The sequence below is a fragment of the Equus caballus genome, chromosome 8 (assembly GCF_041296265.1).
Source record: "Equus caballus isolate H_3958 breed thoroughbred chromosome 8, TB-T2T, whole genome shotgun sequence".
Classification (NCBI taxonomy): Eukaryota; Metazoa; Chordata; class Mammalia; order Perissodactyla; family Equidae; genus Equus; species Equus caballus.
The window spans coordinates 28797527-28817815 of NC_091691.1; the positions used below are offsets into that span (position 1 = coordinate 28797527).

The following is a 20289-nucleotide window of genomic DNA, read 5'->3' on the forward strand; positions in this document are numbered from 1 at the left end:
GAGTTCTTATGAACAGACCTATCAAAGCAGAACATTGGTGTTTATTTTATGAATAAATGTCCGTTTTGCCAAAGTTTGCAATAGGAGGCATGAGAAGCCCATTGCCTGCAACCAGAAGAACAGGGAAAAAATAAATAATGGAACTTGAAGTAGCCACATTGCTTATGAAATCCCAGCGTTCTCTGAGCTCCTTGCTTGGCTTCAAACATCTGATGAGTTTCTGATAGAGAAATTTTCTTTTTAAAAAAATTATTTTATTAAGGTCATATTGGCTTATAACATTGTATAAATTTCAGGTGTACATTATAATATTTCAGTTTCTGTATAGACTTCTGCTTCGTGTTCACCTCCTGTAGGCTAGTTTTTATCCATCACCATACCTATGTGCCCCTTTACCCCTTTCACCCTCCCCCCACCTGCCTTCCCCTCCAGGAACCACTAATCTGTTCTCATTATCTGTATATTTGTGTATCTTCCACATTTGAGTAAAATCATATGATATTTGTCTTTCTCTGTCTGACTTATTTCTCTGAGCATTACACCCCCAAGGTCCATCCATGTTGTTGCAAATAGCATGATTTTGTCTTTTTCATGGCTGAGTAGTGTTCCATTGTATATATATACCACATCTTCTTCATCCATTGATCTGTTGATGGGCACTTGGGTTGCTTCCACGTCTATTGTGAATAATTCTGTGGTGAACATAGGGATGCATCAATCCCTTTGAATTATTGATTTCATGTTCTTTGATAAATACCCAGCAGTGGAGTAGCTGATCATGTGATGGTTCTATTCTTAATTTTTTGAGGAATCTCTGTACTGTTTTCCATAGTGGCTGCACCAGTTTGCACTCCCACCAGCAGTGTATGAGGGTTCCCTTTTCTCCACATCCTCTCCAACACTTGTTATTTCTTGTCCTGTTAATTATACCCATTCTGACAGGTGTGAGGTGATATCTCATTGTAGTTTTAGTTTGCATTTCCCTAACAATTAGTGATGCTGAACATCTTTTCATGTGCCTGTTGGCCATCTGTATATGTTCTTTGGAAAAAACTCTGTTCATACCCTCTGCCCATGTGTTGATTGTGTTGTTCATTTTTGTTGCTGTTGAGATGTACGAGTTCTTTATATAGTTTGGAAGTTAACTCCTTATCAGATATATGATTTGCAAATATTTTCTCTCATTTGGCGAGTTGTCTTTTTGTTTTGTTGATGGTTTCCTTTGCTGTGCAGAACCTTTTAATCTGATGTAGTCCCATTTGTTTATTTTTTTCTTTTCATTCCCTTGCCTGAATAGACATGATACTCGAAGTGAAATTTTCATTAGCACCCAAGAGCAAAGGAAAATTTGAAGCAGCAGAAGGTAGCAGCCAATAGGGGTCAGTGTTTGATAAGCTAAAAGGAAGATGAACCCTGTGCTCAATGGGCAATGCGTTTGACCCAGCTGCTTCCACAGCAGACGTGCGAGAGGAGTGGAGCGTTTGTTCCAGAGGAACTGGCTGTGGCTGCTGATCTGAGTCAACTAGGGAGGAAGGAGTTCTACGCGCAAGGAAAAGAGCTGCGTTTCAGTGGCCACACACACATGCATGCACGTGTGCACACAAGCACATGCACACGTGCATGCACAAATATACACCATTTTTTAGGAAATTGCAGGGGTGACAATTGGAGCATTTTTTCACAGCACACATGCTCATGCACACACATGAACACACTCACACACACGTGCACACCCAACTTGGAATTGTGGTGGTGACCACTGGACCATTTTTCACACCCTTATACGCAGTCTGAGCCCCCTCACTCCTGGGGCCTCCACTCCCAGAGGAGATCAGAAAGCCTGCCCTGACAGGTAATCTAGGAACAATTAAAGAGGGCTGCCACAAGTGAGCAAGAAATGGGTCCTTCCTGGAACAGCCACTGTCCCCTTGAGCTCAGCTGTCCCCAGGTCAGGACATGGCTGGTGGGATGGATGCCTGTGGTCAGAGGGTTCCTGGTGGGGGACAAGAAGACAGAAACAAGCTCACACTATTAAGAACAAAGCATGGAACAAGTACACTCACTGTTTTTACTACTCAGGACCCTCCTGGTGACCCTTTCTTCCCATCTTTGAAAGATTGTGTATTCAAGCTGCATTGGTGAAAGAAACTTTGCATTTTTTCAATTATCTGTATGTTGGTACTTGCCCGAGTGTGATATGCGGGCTGGTAGCAAGAGACGCTGTTTTATGAGATTCATGAACGGATACTTTTTTTATTTGTACCATCATGTATTTATTTTAATGTGCATTTACAAAAAGTAATTTATTTTTCATTTGTGGTAGTCAAATAGAGTTTTTTTTTAAATAACTTTGCTAAAATAAAAAAAGAAGGAGGTAGCCCATTTAAAGAAAAATATTAATAAATGCTGTCACGGAGAGTGTATGACTATGTCAACAGTTGGAAGGTGGGACTTGAGAAAACCCAAGTGGATATTTCACATGCATCTACCCTCCAGGGAGCATGTAATCAGCCCATGGTTCCCAGGGTAGCCGTACTGACCTGATGCGGTTATAACAGCAAGGATGGCACCTATGTCATTTTCGTTACATGTGGACCCTGATCCTGGGCAAATGTTTGTTTTCTCTTGAGTGTTTGGAAGTAGCAAGAACCCCAGCCCCTTTTCTCTGCCAGATTAGCTTTGTAGGACTTGTGAGATTACTGAACGGATGTAGATATAAACTTACGATTCCCATTAGAATGGAAGGACAAACCATCAGTGTGTCACGCCTTCCTGTGTAGTATACACGACTTGCAGAGGGCCATCTACTCATTGTATTGGCTGCAGAAGCTGTTACGAATACGCAGCAGGGGGCTTTCCCACAGCGGTGACCCCGGGGGATGTTGGTGCAGGACACTGACCTGGCAGGCTAGATGCAGTGGGACATCGATTGTTCTGCTTGTTCAGCGATGTCACTGTTTTGCCTCATGGCAGCTCCTGCGGGGGGCCCGGCCGGGGTGCGCCCTTTTAGTGATTGCTGGCTTCTCAATTTTGTCCTAGCCAGCCCCTTTCGAAAGCACACGGCAGAGACCAGGAAGTGAGGTGGGACATTTAGAGACAGACATTGATCTCAGAGAGGTTTCTCTGACCTTCCTCTCCATCCGTTTGATCCTTTTGGGGAGTCCATAGACACTGGGTGCAGGTGAGTTCCTTTTATCTGCATTGCCCAGAGAAGGGAAACCTTTCATGCGCTGGTGTCGGCAGCCCGTTCTTCACTTTCCCCCACTGCATTATTCACACAGCCCAGCCTGTGGGATAAGCATGCTGCTGACGTGTGCTCTGGGGTGTCGGTTGTAGATTCCAATGACTGTAGGAAATTTAAAACATCCACTCTCTGGCCGAGAATGGCTATCCACCAAAGTTTGCCTCTTTGTTGAAAACCTCTAAGGAAAGAATTAATGGAAGATTCTAGCAGCGAAGCATCTAGTCCAACCTAGGAGACAAAGTGGATTCCTGGGTGGGTGTCTGGTAACTTGGTCCAGGCCTTAGGACAAGGATGGTCTGCTCCGTGCCAAGAAGGGTCCTATAAATCACGCCTCTCAGCCAGGGATGGTTTGACCCCCAGAAGGCATTTGGCATTGTCTGAAGATGTTTTTGGTTGTCACAAGTCGGGAAGGATGCTGCTGGCATCTAGAAAGTATAAGCAGCTGAACATCCTACAACCACAGAACAGCCCCCAACCCCTGCAGTAAATCGTGTCTGTCCCAGACTGTTGACAGTGCCTAAGTTGAGGAACCCTGATGTAAATGGATGAAGGAAGCAGAGAGCGGACTCTGATGAACTGTGCTGAAGCAAGCTTGCTGAATCTCTGTGGAGCGGCCGCTTCTCAGAGTCACTCCCTGTTCCCTTTGGGAATGCTGCCAGATCTCATACCCCAGGCCCTCTGTTCTCGCACTTTCCCCCCAGCCTCCCTGGGCTCATTGCTGCTCCTGCAACACTGGGCCTATAGTTGTGTTCTAGGCTGTTCAACAATTTATTACAAATTTAGCAATGTAAAATAGCACCCATTTTTTAGCTCAGGTACCGGGGGTCAAAAGCGTCTCTTGGCTCAACTGAATTCTGAGCTAGGGTGTGGCCAGGCTGAAACCAAGGTGTCAGCCAGGCTGGGTTCTTTCTGGAGGCTCTGGGGATGACTGCTTCCAAATTATTCAGGTTGTTGGCTGAACTCAGTCTTGGCCGTCATAGGACTGTGGACCCTGTTTGCTTGCTGGCTGTCAGATAGGGGTTGAATTCAGCTCCTAAAGGCCGCCTCCTTCCTTGGCTCGAGGCCCCTCCATCTTGAAAGCCAGCAATGGCAGGTGGTATCCTTCTCATACTTGGAATCTCTGCGGCCAGCCAGAAAAAAACTCTGCTTTTAAAGGGCTGCTGGGCTAAGACCCGACTCACGCAGCTCTGTCCCTATTTTAAGATCTTCTCACTGGGGGCTGCAAAGGCCCTTAAGAGCAGTCCCTGGGTTAGTGTTTGAGCAACCAGGATGGGAGTTGTGAGTGGCGTCTTTAGAATTCTGCCACCACAGAGCCTTCACAGTGGGCTTTCCCTGCTGGAAATGGGTCCCCATTGTCCGCCTGGGTCTCCCTCACGGTCTCCCAGGCTCCGTGTGCCTGTCCCTCCTCAGCGAGGCTCCCCCAGCCATCCTATTTAAAATCGCGCCTCCTCTGCTCCACCCCAGACTCTCTTGCCAGCTCTGTTTCCCCCATAACCTTTGCTAGCATCTCACATGCTATTTATTCTGCTTATGTTTTGGTTTATTGTCTGTGTCTCCAACTGGGATGTGAGCTCCCCAAGGGAAGGCGTGTGGGCTCGTTGGATACTCCTCACTGGGAACAGCACCCGCCACATGCGATGCACGCAATAAGGGCTTACTGAATGACTAAACATCACAATGGTTTAAGGAGCAGAAATCCAGATTTTTATATGGAAGCTTTTGATTATGTCAATCTTGGCACCTGTATGTGTTTGCTTGGGCTGCCAGGACACAGACACAGACTGGGGAGCTCCAACAACAGATGTCCTGTCTCTCGGTTCTGGAGGCTGGAAGTCCAAAATCAGGGTTTGAGCAGGCCTAGTTCCTTCTGAGGCTTTGCGGGAGAATCTATCCCAGGCCTCTCTCCTTGGCTTGTAGATGGACGTCTTCATCTTGACATGGCGTTCTCCCTGTATAGTGTCTGTTTACAAATTTCGCACTCCCTCCCCTTTTTTTTGGTGAGGAAGACTGGCCCTGAGCTAACATCTGTTGCCAATCTTCCTCCTCTTTTTGCTTGAAGAAGATTGTTGCTGAGCCAGCATCTGTGCCAGTCTTCCTCTGTTTATGTGGGATGCTGCCACAGCATGGCTTGATGAGCAGTGCTAGGTCCATGCCTGGAATCCAGACCCATGAACCCTGGGCTTCCAGAGGGAGTGTGCAAACTCAACTACTATCCCACCGAGCAGGCCTCCAAATTTCCCCTTCTTATAAGGTCCAGTCCTGCTGGATTAGGGCCCACTCCAATAACCTCACTTTAACTGGATTACCTCTATAAAGACCACATCTCCATGTAAGGTCACCTTCTGCGGTCTTGGAGCTTAGGAATTCAACATAAGAATTTGGAGGGAAGTACGGTCCAACCCATAATAGCAACTAATTCTATTTTTCCTTTTCACTTACTCTGAGGATCAGATTCAGCCCCTCAGCAGACTCAGCCTTGCAGCCCCGGAGCCCAAGCGCTCCCCTCCCACCCCCACCCTCACCTACGACACACAGATGCTCACACATTCCAGCAGCAACCATCTCAGTGGCTTCTAGAAGCTCATTGGCTTTGACAATCTTCTTAGGAGAGCATTTCACATGGAGATTATGGCTGACCCTGAGACAGGTGGCTTGGAGGATAGAAATTAGGCTTCCTGTGTTCAAAATTTGTACTGAACATTGGTTTTCTTTAAGCAACACTTAATCATCCCTGTCTTACACCTGAAGCAAGCACAGTTTGAAAAGAGGGGGAGTATTTTTGGTTTTTGACCACTGAAAAAATGAATAGTAGCATCAACTATAAGCATATTATGTAGGTGGCATGAGCCGGCCCAGGTACATCCAGACAGGACTGGAAGCGCCACCAGAACATGCCGTGGCCTGAATCCCGTGGTGGTGCATCCCAGCAGCCAGCATGGGTGCCTGCCAGGAGCCGGTACCCAGTATTAAGCTGGTGCTTGAAATGACAGCGTAGGCGTTATTCAGCACTGTGCCTGAGGATCCAAAATCAGCTCCCCGACCGTCAGCCACAGCAGGGCCACAAGGTGGGGGCCACTGAACTGGGGCCACCCCCTAGTGACAGATGATGAAAAAGAGCAGAGATCCAGTGAGTGACTTTCCCCAGGTCACAGAGCTCATCACTGCAGAGGCAGGACCAGAAGCTGGGTTTCCTGCATATGGTCCACAGCCTCCCTCTTGACACTGGATGCTCAGAAAGGGCAGCTGTCACATCGCCCCGGCCGGCTTGCACTTGCTCCTTCCCTGGAAGCCAGGCATCCCCCGGGCTTATCCTGTAATTCCACTGGGTTTCAGCGCTGACTCTGCTTGCAAAACTCTGGTCCTGGGACCCAAATTCCTGCAACAGCTAATTCCTTGAAGTAGATGGGAACACCTATTGATGTCATCAAAGAAAACGCCTAATTAACAAAATTGACCTCTTAAAACCTATGCCTTTCTCCTGCTCAGGGGCTCATTGTCCCAGCCCACACACAGGTGAACCCAGCCACTGCACCAGTCAACAAGAATCCTCCTCTTTGCAGGAACTATTAAGTGGAAAGAACAATTTGTAGGTTCAGTGAAACCTGGAGTCTTGAGCAAAATTCAAATGCAGCAAAACCCAATTTCAAGCAGAGTCACATTGTGTGTGGCGTTTCTTACACGCAGTGGAGGTGGAAGGTGGCGGTGCTCTGAGCCGCCTGGGCGTGGATTTCCCGGTGTTAGGACAGACAGGGCTTTCATGTGCTAATGTGTCTTTCATCTTTATCCCTGTTCTCCTGTCCTGGCCAAGGTGGCAAGTGTGTTTAGCAAATCATTTTAATGTAAAACTTGGAAGAAGTTTCTAAAGAAAAAACGCCTGCTGATGTGCTCTTGCTGCTGTAGGGGTTGATGCTAATTCGGATACCCTAAATTTGAAAGGTGGAGACGTGGCCCATCGCCACCTCCCACCCCCTTGGTTCTCTCACAGAGACAGCCTGGTAATCACGTTTGTTCGCTCAGCTCTGTCTAGCCTCTTAGCTATTCACAAGGATTTATCTCCTCCACTCTGGGAGCTCAGCAGGGCCGGGATGTGTGTGTGTATGTGTGTGTGTGTATAATTTTTAAGCTGTTACTTTCGTAAGATATAACTTTGCATGTAATTTCAGGAGTTAAATAGTTCTGTAGAGTTTGTTGGTCAAAACCATGTATAACATCCTCAAAGTGAGAGGACTGTAATGCCAGAGCACAGATCCACGTATGTCGGGTGGAGCGTGGGGAGAGGGCCTGACTACTGAGGGGAACGGGAGGCCGGGTCTTTGTGGTGGTGGAAGTGTTCTGCATTCTGATCGTGTATTCTGATCGTGGTGGTTACTCCAATCTACACATGTGATATAATCTCAATAGAACTACACACCAAAAGAAAAACGCACGTGTGAAAACAGTGAAATCTAAATGTGAGGGTGGTAACTCAGTTCGTTGCCCAGGAGCAGCGTCGATTTGCTGCTTTTGATGACGCGCTGTGATTACGTGGGGTCTGATCCCAGGGGACGCCGGGGGAAGGGACACAAGAACTCTCGCTACATGTTTTTTTTTGCAACTTCTTAATCTGAAACATCAAACTATTTCAAAATTAAAAGTTATTTAAAAAAATACTACAGTGCTCTATTCCCTTCCACTGCCTTTCTCCCTGTACAGAGGCAAAATTCTTACCTTGTCTGGTATTTACACCCATTTCACTAAATGGCTTAGTGAGGTTGATACTGCTTAATTTTTTTTTAAATTTCAGGCAATATCTATAAGATTTCCACCATGAAGGCTATGGATATATCTCTCTTTTCTCTCCCACATAAGTGCTCTCCTTTCTTTTTCTCCATCCTTCTGACATAATGATCATATTTTATCTAGATTAATATTCAGTGTTTAAAATATTATAAGTATGTGTGCTAGTCACAGTAAAACCAAGTATTAAATTATGATTACTTTCCCTTTTCTGCATAGTGATTTCCTATCTTCGGAATTAAACAGTAATTTGGTTTTATTCTTTTTCTTTATTTTCCGTGGATTTAGATCTTATTTTTTCCCAAACTCTTCAACTGTTTATCTAAATCTCCTCTCAGAACATTCATTCACATCAAATTTATTAGGAAAATTTCCGTTTCCTGGAGACATCGTTGCCAGAACCTTCCCCACGCTGGCGCTCAGCTCTTGTGCTGGGGCCTCTCTTCACTAACCTCCCGTTCGTCTGTGTTCTGTGCTGGATCTTCTGTTCCCTGAATCTCATGACGTTTTCTTTCTAGATTCACTTCCTTCTTTGACGGGGCACACCTTCATGTAGTTTTCTGAGCGAGGGTATAGGAGATACATTTTTGGAGGACATGCATAATCCGGAAACATTTTCTTCCTAATTAGCCTGGATATAGAAAGCTAGGCAGGAAATCGTTTCCCTTTGAGTTTGTTTTAAGTTTTTTTGCTTTGTACTTTTTTTTGGAAGACTGGCCCTGAGCTAACATCTGTTGCCAATCTTCCTCTCTGTTTTTTTTCCTCCTCAAAGCCCTGGTGCACAGCTGTGTATCCTGCTTGCAGGTCACTCTGGTTCTTCCATGTAGGACGCCTGCCACAGCGTGGCTTGACGAGCGATGCTAGGTCCATGCCCAGGATCCGAACCAGTGAACCCCGGGCTGCTGAAGTGGAGCACAGGAACTTAACCACTGGGCCAGGGGGTCAAGCCCGCCTTTGAGTTTTGAAGATATTTTCCATTGTCTTCTGGTTCCCAGAGTGGCTGTTGTGAATTCTGAATCCATTCCAGTCCCTGGTCCTCTCTTCCCTCTGGAGGACTGCAGAATTCACTTCTGTGTCTTGAGTGCGTCTGTCCTGTGCCGTGGTGAGGCTCTATCCTCATCGACTGTGCTCACCCCCCAGGGCCCCTACAACCTGGAGACACGTCCTTTCATCTGGGGATGTTTCTTGAATTATTTCATTATGATTCCTACTTTCCCTTTTCTCTGTTTTCTCTGTTGTTCAGATGTTGACCCTCGAAGTGGTCCTCTTAGTTTATCTTTTCTCCCGTCTTCCATTTCTTTGTCCTTTTCTACTTTCTAGGGCAAATTTCCTAACTTTATCCATCTGCTGTTCCGTGGACTTTCCATTTCTGCGACAGTATTTTTAATTTCCAAAGGCTCATGTTTTTTCCTTTCTGGGTGTTTTTTATGGCATTCTGTTCTCATGTCATGATTGCGTCTCTTCTCCGATCTCTCTGTGAACATGAATGACGGGGTGTTTTTTGATTACGGTCTTTCCCTCATGGTCTCTACTTCCTACAGGTTGCCTGTTTTGGACTCTGTATCATGTAGGGAACTTTCTCAGTGTCCAAAGTTCTTGTTTGCTCGTATCAAAGAACGAGGGACTAAAAGCCACTAGCAGCTCTGAGCCCATGAGGGGACTTGCTGGCCACACGCTTCACTGGGAGGGAATCTAGCTGGCTATTGGAGAGGCCCAGTGTCAGAACCCGGGATTTTTGCTGGAGGGTGAGGGTCCAGCTGTGGGGTCAAAGGCCTAGGAATCTCAACTTTCAGCATACATGGTGTCACAAGTCACTCTGTCACGGTATGGTAACTCAAGTCTCAAATCTTCATGATGGCCTGATATGGGGCTCTGCATTCACCCTGTTGCATGGCAAAGGGAAGAACATTGGCAACTTCTCAACAGCCTTTTGGCCAACCCTCCTCATTGTAGTCCTCATTCACTCCGACTCTTGGAGCCGTACCACCAGTTCCTGAGACAGGGGATTGCACGGTGTAAACTCTGTGGGTGCTTAGCTTCCCTCACTGACAGCTCACGACATAATCTGAAGCTCTGCTGGCTCATTTTACCCACTTGTACATCTGCTTTCTGGTTTCCAAAGTCGTTTGCGGTTGCTGCGTCTCTTCTCCCCAACTTTGTGAGTTTATGCCTTTGAAAACAGTCTCTTTCCTCTCCTTAAGTGGGTTTGGGAAGAGAGGACGGCAGGTATTTGTGCTCGATCGGCTATTTTCCTCATCAGTTTATTGATGAGGACACTGAGGGTCAGAGAGGCTATGAGACGTGGCCAGAGCAAGAGTCCTGTGAGGAGCTCTGCCTTTTTTTTATTCCTTGACTTGGTGCACTTTGGCTGGGTCTGTGCACAGAAGAGGCCCGGCAAGTCATATCAAGCAGGTTGGGGACCTCCCTGGAGCAATATAACAATAACATTTATTAAGTGCCTCTTGTAAGTCTGACACTGCTGCAATCTCTTATATGCATTAATACATGTCATCATCACAGCAGCCTTATACTGGGGGTTTCTATTAGCATATCCATTTACAGAGGAGGAAAGTGAGGCACAGAGACATTATAATTTGCCCAAAGTTGCACAGCCACAAAGTGGTAAACCTGTGCCGGGGTTTCTGAACCTGGGCACTGCTGACAGTTTGGACTGGATAAGACGGTGTTGTGGGGGCTGTCCTGGGCATCATAGGAGTTTTAGCAGCTTCCCTGGCTTCTACCCACCAGATGACACCACTCCTCCAAGTTGTGACAACCAAAAATGTCTCCAGGCATTGTCACCTGTCCCCTGCAGGACGCAGTCACCCTCAATGGAGAACGACTAGCCCGGGCAGGCAGACTTTTCTCCTGGGGCTTTACTGTGCTCCTTCTTGGTATAGGGACTGTCCGGGGGCCCCAGCCCCTCACCTCGGCCCTGGACAGCAAGTTCCATGCTTCTCGAGTCTGTCGGCAGATCCCCCGCCCACTCCCATCCTGCCGTCCCCAGCATTCCCACTGCCTGGTGTACTTTGTCCGTCTGTGCCACCAGACATGGAAAAAGGGGAAAATTGAAAAGAAACCAACCATCACAGCTCACTGGAGCTCCGGCCAGTTTGGAAAGGCCAAGTCATTAATCTGCGGCTCTCTCTTGCCATCTCCATGCCCGCAGGGCCAAGGTGAAGAAGGGCGTGACCATCCTGAGCGCTCAGCCCAGCGAGCCTCGGCAATGGGACGTCAAGCAGGAGATGGGGAACGGCGGGAAGCACGCCACCACCACGGTGGTGTGCCAGCGCCTGGGGCCCAGCGCGAGCAACAGGTAGGTGGTGCCGTCTCCCTCTGCACGCACAGCGCATGGTCCGGATGACGCAGTCACCGCCCGAGAGGCTTGCCTTAGACTCAGGTTATCTGCTGCTTAGTGGAGCTATTGAACCCTAGCCTGGAAATCTGGAGCCACATCCACCAGCTGCAGGGCCATCTGGCCACCTCCCACAGGGCGCGCAGCGGGTACGGGGCCCTGCTTCTCAAAGTCTGTCGTTCGGCCTTTGGAGCAGAGTCTGGTTAGGGGCCTTCTGCTCTCCTTTGCCGAGGCTGCTGCGTTCTCTTCACCTGCGTTTATGTGCTTGGGGCTGTGGCATCTCTCGGTGCCCTCCCTAGATTCTCAGAGGCTGCTTTCTTCCAGAGTGCTCCTCGTCTGCACAAAGTGGGTGACACTGTGATTTGTAATAAGAAATAGATATGTGGTCTTCGTCCCACTTCCTGGCTCAGAGCTTCTAAAACCCTTGGGATTCCCTAAGTGATGGGAGCCTGAAGGTGTCTTTTGTTCTGTTAATGAGGGGACTTTTGGACTGCCCTTGGGTCACTCAGGATGGGGGCTGGGTGCCAACCCGACCCTGTGATTGGAGGGTTGGAACTTTCGGCCCCACCCCCTGACCTCTAGGGAGCCAAGAAGGACTAGAGACTGAGTTCAATCACCAATGGCCAAGATTTGATCAATCATGCCTGTGTAATGGAGCCACCATAAAAACCCAAAAGGATTGGGTTCAGAGAGCTTCCAGGTTGGTGAACACACAGAGGTCGGGGGAGAGCTGGGCCCTCAGAAAGGCATGGAGGGCCCCTGGCCTTTGCACAGACCATGCCCTCTGTGTCTCTTCCATCTGGCTGTGCCTGAGTTCTAGCCTTTCATAATAGCTGGTCATCTGGTAAAGTACAATCTTCCCCTGAGTTCTGTGAGCCATTCTAGCAAATTAATTGAACCCAAAGAGGAAGTCGTAGGAACCTCTGACTTATAGCCAGTGGGTCAGAAGCACAAGTGACAACATGGACTTGCTATGGGCATCTGAAATGGCGGCGGTGCAGTCTGTGGGACCGAGCCCTTCCCCCTAGGGGATCTGAGGCATCTCCAAGTAGATAGGGTCAGAAGTGAGTTGAATTGTAGGACACTAAGCTGGTGTCAGAGAATTGCTTGGTGATGTGGAAAAAAACACACGTTAGAACTGGTGTCAGAATCGTAAAGAATTAGATTTAGTCTTCAATAAGGAGGAATTTAAAGACAGGAGGTGACCATCAGTGCAATAATAAATAAGAGCATGCTATGTGAGATTCTATATAGACATCTGGATTATTATTTACAATAATTGTTTTCTGTGTATAAAAGCATCACATACTCATTTTAGAATATTTGTGAAACACAGTTATATGAGGAAAAAAGTTAAATAGAATCTAAATATCCCTACCACCCAGGGGTAACCCACAGAGAACATGCTAGTTCGTTTCCTCCCATGTTTAGAAATATATATAACATCTACGAATAGCAATGTGTAGTCGATTGATTTATTTTACAATTTGGTATCATAATATACATACAGATTTTTAAGTTACTTTCACGTATATTGATAACATCTTCTTTTGACATTAAATATTCCTGAAAAACATTTTAATGGCTTCATAATATTCCGTCATATAGATTTAACGTTAGGTAAATAACTGTATCCATATTTTTGGACATTTAAGTTGTCCCCAAGTTTGGTCTCATAGATAATGCACCAGGAAACCGCCTTCCACATAAATCTTTGTCCACTTCTCCTTTTGCTTAAAGTAGCTTCTTAGAATCAAAAAGGTTGATCCTTTTTTAGGGCTCTTGATACATTTCGTCAGTGTGTTTTCTTAAAGGGATCAGCACTGCGGGAAGGAATCTGCCATTACTGAACACGTTTTCTTAAGTGAATGCTACAAGGCTGCCAAGAAAAATCCTGCAAATTCTCCACTTCGTTTAACAACACCCAGTTCTTTTATCTGTAAAGCCCCCTCCTCAGTCCCTCCTTTCATGTGCCGCCAGCAAACACATCTGGTGTCCTGAACAGCTTCCTGGTTCAAATGCCAACCATCACCACCATTCCCTGGGGAAGGATTGTTAGCACATCTTGGGGCGAGGGTTGTGTGTCCAAATGTTTCAACTTGTGAAAAAAGGGCCAGAACGAAATGCATGCCTGGGTCCCCTGTTAGAAGCAGAGATCAGAGGCCAAATTAAATCTCCTGAATCAGATGCACTGAAAGTCTAATTAACCCACAAGATTAGTGTTGATTATGCAAATACAAGTGAATGTGTTAATTAACAGAGAGTGAGTTTGTGTATGTAAGTAGTTCTTCATGTCACAAGCGGGAGACTGAAGTCAGGCAGACAGGCTTTGTCATGGCAAGTTCTGGAGAGTCCCGGTGGCTGCCCTCTTTGCTCTGAGTCTCTGGGACCTCCACTTTGGGCCAGTGGTGTTTGCTGAGGGGGTCAACGTCATGCCTGATTGTCCACCGTCAGTCACTGTGGATGTTTCAGCAGAGGGAGCTGTGGGTCAATACTAGTGTCCCTCGCTTTCCAGTTCCAGGGTTTTTACTGCCATGAGATGGCATCAGGCTGGCCACAAGCTGGGTGGGTGGCAGACGCCTGGCTACGCTCTGCAGACTCTCAGGTTCTTAATGTGATGTCTTAGGACGTAATTTTAGCCTTTGCAGAAGAGCTGATATGTTGGGACTGGAGTCAGCAGTGTGCTGGGACCAGTTCAATGCCAGCTCGTGAGAGCCCCTGGGACTGTGCACATCTCTTGCCCACTCCTCACTCAGTGACTGTCAGTAGCTTAAAACTGACCAGTATTTACAGCACAGAAATTGGCAAACACCTCAAATCAGGACTTTTTGTTCTTATTGGTTAGCCCATTTACCGGCACACCACTGATTCCCTGCCCACTCACTTCCTAACTGAGATCTTCAGAGGGTGCTGGTTGGTTCATCTAAGTGTGAGGAGCTGTGCTCCAAGCCCGGTGGATATGCACTGAATCAGATCCAGACCCTGTCTTCAATGTCTAAGACCCTGTCTAAACACTGAGGAGCACCTGGCACCAGACACCACAACTCAAATAAGAGCGTTCAGTGATGTGGAAGGGGGTGGGGGGCTTACTTCCCTCTGCCTGTACAGCAAAGGCCAAGTGTATTTATCTGCTGCTGTGTAACAAATTACCCCAAATCTTAGAAGTTTAAAGCAACACACATTTCTCATCTGGTAGCTTCTATGGGTCGGGGATCCAGGCACATCTTACCTGAATCATCTGCTAGAGGCTGCAGTCAGTGTTGGCCAGGGTCTGTGGTCTCAGCCGAAGGCTCGACTGGGGAAGGGTCCACTTCCAAGCTCCTGTGGCTGTTGGCAGGAGACAGTTCCTCAAGGACCATGGGACTGAGGGCCTCAGTTTCTTCTTCCTTGCCAAGTATCCTTCTCCATCAGAGCAAGCACGTGAGAAGATCCAGGGAGAAAGGGGATGACAGCAAATGGAAGTCACAGCATTTTATAACCGAAGCTTGCAAGTGACATCCAAATGCTCTTGCTATATTCTATCCATTAGCAGTAAGTCTGGGCCGCACTCAAGGGGAGGAGGTTACACAGAGGCTGGATACGTGGAGGTAGGGGTCTCTGGGAGCCGTTTGTGGCCATTTGCACTGCCTCCCTCACCTTACGGCTCTTCCAGGTTACAGAGGGCCTTCTGGAGCTGGTGCCTGTGCAATCTTCTTGAAGGACAGGAGGAGAGAATCAGATGTGCAGAAATAGAGAATGATGGCGTTGCGGGCGCAGGAAGAGGCAAGTGGCCGGCCCTGTGGAGTTGGGAGAGCTTGTGCAGAGAAGAGAGAGTGAGGCGGCTCTGCTGGAGTTGACGTGGGAGTTACAAGGATTACTCTGGGAAGGTGGCCAGGCCGTATAACAGAGGAATGTGACTGGCATTTCCTTAGCTGTTTGTCACCTCTCCTAATCTTCAAATCCATTTATGTTTTTTGGTTTACTTAAGCCAGTTGATTAAAAGGGAAATTTTGTGTTTCTACCTGTGTTAGTGAGTGTTCTTAGATGCATTAAAAAGTGATGATCCTGGTTTATTTGAGCATAAGAGGAATTTATCCAAAGGATGTTGCTAGGAAGGCTGTAGAATCAGCTTGGGAAACAGACACCAGGAGGGGAATCAGCAACAGCCGCAAACTCGCCCCAGATCATACCTCATTGGGTACCACTCTCACCTCTGGTCGTTCAAGAGTTTTCTTTAAATCAACTTTAAATTGCTCTGGTTTTTAAAAGTTCACCTTCATTTTTTTAAATAACGTCACTGAAATTATACATTGAAGCTACTTGTATTAGTTTCTAATGTACGTTACATTAAGTACAAAACTATAAGAAGTTATTTTAAACAATTTTTTTTGGTGATTAGAACAGAGACATAATTTATGCATGTTCATGTCATAACAGGAAATACAGTCAGCGAGCCACCCAGGGTGGTGGACGCTGCTCTGCACAGGCTCCCCTTCAAACCCTTATTCTGCTTCTGTGCCCCTGGGTGGGAGCAGAGTCAGCCCGGGCCACTGTAACAAAGGCCATGGTCTGGGGACTTGAACAGACTATTTTTTTCTCCCAGTTCTGGAGCCTGGACCTCCAAGATCAAGGTGCTGGCAGGGTGGGTTCCTGGTGAGACCTGTCTCCCTGGCCTTCTTGCTGGCTCCTCACCTGGCCGCTCCTCCACGTGTGCACTTGTCAGGGGAGCACTCGGCTGTCCCTTCCTCTGCTCGTAAGGACGCCAGTCCTATCAGGTTCAGACCCCACCCTGATGACTCCACTTAACCTTAATCATCTCCTTAAAAGCCGCATCCCCACGTACAGTCACACTGGGGATTAGGGCTTCAACACATGAATTCTGGAGATGGGGACACAATTCCGTCCACAGCAGTGGGCTCTGCTCTAACTTCCCGCAGCTGCGTCTCTCAGAGCTCTACCCTGGGGCTCCTGGGGCCCTTTTGCCCACTCATGAAGAGAGCTGGAAAAGCCTGGGAGTTGTCATCTTCCTGGGGTAGCCCTTACAAATGCCGGGTGGCTGTGGAGCGGGAAAGCCCAGCCACACACATTCCACGCCTACCCCTCCTCCCCCTGTGTGGGCAACTCTAACTTGTAACTCATACTCCAGAGCTCTCTCGGGATCACAACGGGCTGGGACTTTTTCTGAAATCTTACCTTTCCCTGCCATGAACTGTTTGCCTCTCTCGCTCTCCCTTATCTTTATCCATCACTTACAAATGAATCTCCATCTTAGGGTCTGCTTCTAACAAACTCAACCTGAGATTCTCAGACACAAGTCGGGGCCCCCTGCTTCCTTCCCTGGTGAAGTGGCCTCTTAGATGCACAGCTGGGAGGGAGAGCTTGTTAGGAAGACAGCTGTTTCGATAGAGCCCTTATGGTCCTGAAGCCGTCAGTCGGTAAAACTTCAGATTCAGGAATAGAGTTCGCCATTGGTCACTATACACACCAAATTGTGTTATGTTTAGTTTAAACCCCCTTAGATTAATAATTTAGCAGTCTGAGCATCTTAGCAATCACACGAAATCACCATCTAACAACCTCCTAGATGGTACTTCCTACTTACAGGGTGTGAGGCCAGTGGAACAATTAACATCCTGTCCACATCGCACCATATAGTTGGTTTTGTATGAACCTTTTGGTATGCGTTCCTTAGGGGGCATCTTCTACTTGCCCTTTCCTCTCTCTTCCTCATTCTGAATCTTTTTTCAAACCTAGGTAGCTGGGCTAGTCTGAGCAGCTGGGGACCCATTAAGGAAGAATTTCATAAAGCCTGTGAGGCTGACCCCAGCATGGAGGAGGCACTGCTGACCCTGGGCTCCTCTTGAGCCCAATGGTGTACCTTTATCAGCTACAGGCTTTTACCCTAAGCTTTCCCTGAGCCTTACTCGCCGATGTTCATTCCTTCACGGGAAATGCCAAAAATTAGGTGTTTCTGTAAACTGTGGCCATTCTTTTAAGTTAACAGGGAACTCCATGTTGGGAATGCGACCTCTGCAGCTGTGACTGAGAAGGGCTCCCCAGTGAGGGTCCGTGCATGCCATCTACACAACTCCCAGCCTAGCCCTACATACGCCTTTGCTGTTATTGACTGAATACCTTTATTGGTTTACATGTGCCTTTTAAAAGTTTCCCATTAGGTTTTGTTATTAAAATATTGCTGTTACAATCAGGGAAGCAAACATGGTATCTCCAAAATAGGAATTTAAGTAACAGTAACATTCTGTATATTTCAAACTGCCTGACAGCATGCAAAACAATGCTCTGTGTGTTTCACAGTACCTGGCATTCACCACATGCTTTGTGTACATTATTTCAGTAATTCTTTTGCATGGTTTCATGAACTGAGGAGTCTTGCCATTGGGCAGATAAAGGAAAGAAATGAAGACACTCAGAGGGAGGAAGCGTCCAACTGAATATTTGTGCAAATGATTGAAAAAAAGTTTTCTTTCAAAATAACTTTCATGTCTATAAATAGATGGAAAAATTTCATATCTGTTGCATGAATTAAAGGGGAGCACAAACAAATACGATTAAAACGTACAAACCAGGGGCGGCTCCGTGGTGCAGTGGTTAAAGTTCCATGCGCTCCGGTGGCCCGGGTTCGCAGGTGTGGATCCCAGGTGTGGACCTGCTCCACTCGTCAGCCACGCTGTGGAGCCTCCCACATCCAATGTGGAGGAAGACTGGCACAGCTGTTAACTCAGGGCTAATCTTCCTCGAGGAGAAAACATGCAAACCCCATGGAAGTTTCGCTCACCAGTGTTACCAGCAGGAGGCTCTGTGCCCACCCTTGGGGTTCGAAAGGGACATTGGCAAATGTCCCCGAGGTTTGAAGGTACACTGGCTCGAAACTGTGACTTTCTTTTTCCCTTCTTTATCTTTTTATTGATCTTATTTGCTTCAATGCCCACGTTTCACTTTTATAATCAGAAAAGACATGTTCAAAAAGACATTTTTAAAACCCATATTCCACATCTTATGTAGCAATTACCCTTATTGTCCCAATAAATATTTTTATATAGTTGGGATCAGTCTGCAATATATCTCCTTTTGTAACTTAATGTTGCCAACGCCCTTCGCCTGTCCCAAACTTAGTTTTCCGTAAGTGGATGGACCATAATTTATTTAGCCAGCCTCTGCTCTGGGTCACCTTGGTTGCTTGTTCCTAACTTTTTAGTATAAATAAATTGGTGCTGCGTACATGCACGCTGAGACTGCCCTACCCCACCCTGCTTTCCTGGGCACAGGTGGGTTACTTTTAGGGCTCCTGGAGATGTCCCACGCCCAAGTTCCTGCCATCCTAAGTTTATGGCATCACGCCTTCCTCCAACACGCACACACCCAGGGTATAAACAGGGGGACAAAGCTGACAGCTGGGACAGACTAGGAGAGGGGCTGAGGGAAGGGGCTGGGAGCAGGGAAGTGCGGGTGAGAAGAGGCACAGGTGCCCCCTGTGCCCCCATCCTCCACTCCCCGCTGGGGCTCTGGGGGAATCTGAGCCCAGGTCTGATTTCAGGCCATCAGGGAGAATTTCTTTTTAACGAACCTTAAAGCTTATGAAAGAATCTAAAAGGGAAGTGCTTTCTGTCTAAATAATTCAACCTGACTCAAGAGGAGTGTATTGCCCTTCAGAAGACACTTCCTGGGAGACTGCGGGGGCCCCTAGAGATCCTGCAGGTAAGACTTGCAAACCCAGGCTACAGATTCAAGCGGTCAGTCCACGCACTGCCAGCTGAGATGCTGACTGTATGGCAGAGCTCAAGCAGAAGCATCTGCACGGAAGTCAGACCGTTTGCCGGACCGGTAGATGCAGGAGCCCTGCGTGCTGTAGAGGTGGGCGGAGAACGGGGCAGTCTGCACCTGCTTCCAGGGAGCATCCATTCATTCGGCTTGGGAGTCTTCACATGTGGGAATGCAGGCTGCATTGCCCCATCTCTGGATTTTTCCAGAAAGATCCAGCTGAAAATCCAGACTCTCAAATGAAATACCCTAATTTGTTAACTTTTGCTCAATTTTTAAAATCGCTGTGCAGATCAAACAAAAGGAATATTGTTCAGGAAAATGGTTCATCAACAAGTGAATTGTGCAAAAGCAGCCAGTCTGAGCCAATCATACCTTCCGCTCTGGCTAAAATCACGCCTGTTTTCTTTAATGCGTCGGTAGTCTGTTTCTTCAAGGTGTGAAGTCTGCAGCAGAATAGCTGTCCCAGGCCTGGACTGTGGGCCTCTTTTAGAGGGACTTCTAAGAGTGGTCAGCCCCCTCAGAGACTCGGCTGCCCCGCATTCTCATCACAGGATCCCTCCTTCACAGATCAGGGCGCACACACTCTCGTTTGTGTCCAGCACATGTTGTAAATATGCATCTGTCCTCTGGCTCCTTATTCTTGTTCACCCTCAGCTTTCACACAATGTCAGCCCTACCAGGATACCTGCCTGGGGCCTGGCGTTCCCTCCTTCCTGCTCTCCTTGTCGCCTAGCTTCTGGTTTGGTGGGGCGGTGGGTCAGCCAGCGCTCCCCAGGTGGTCTACACGGGAGGCATTCTCTGGTCCACGTGCTTCCATCGAACACCAAGTGACACCCATCTCCTCCTTCCTGGTACAGCAGCCGCTGCCACAGCCCCCAAGCCCCTCAGTCATCATGCTTCAGGGACGCTCTGCTGCAGGGGAGAGAAGAAAATCAGGCAGATAGTAAAATGGGAAGGGCTTTTCACAAAGCAAAAATCATGGAAACCGGTGAATAAAATGCCCATTAATATTCCTTTAAGCAGTCTCAATTGCAGACCTTGTATTCATAAATATTCTCAGCTCTTTGTTTTCGCAGAATTCTGGAATATGAACGTGCCCGTAGCTGCCCAGCGTAAACAGTTTCAGCAGAGCTTGGGCGAATAGTCCACTAAG

The 20289-nt window shown here is 47.5% G+C and overlaps 1 protein-coding gene across 1 annotated transcript in view; it reads left to right on the forward strand.

Moving 5' to 3' along the window:
• Positions 1 to 20289, forward strand: part of TMEM132C (transmembrane protein 132C) — a 350647-nt gene that overhangs the window by 210848 nt on the left and 119510 nt on the right. The window contains exon 3 of the mRNA XM_023647328.2: positions 11190 to 11336. Within this exon, the coding sequence (XP_023503096.1) occupies positions 11190 to 11336 (147 nt within the window). The remainder of the gene's footprint in view (positions 1 to 11189; positions 11337 to 20289) is intronic.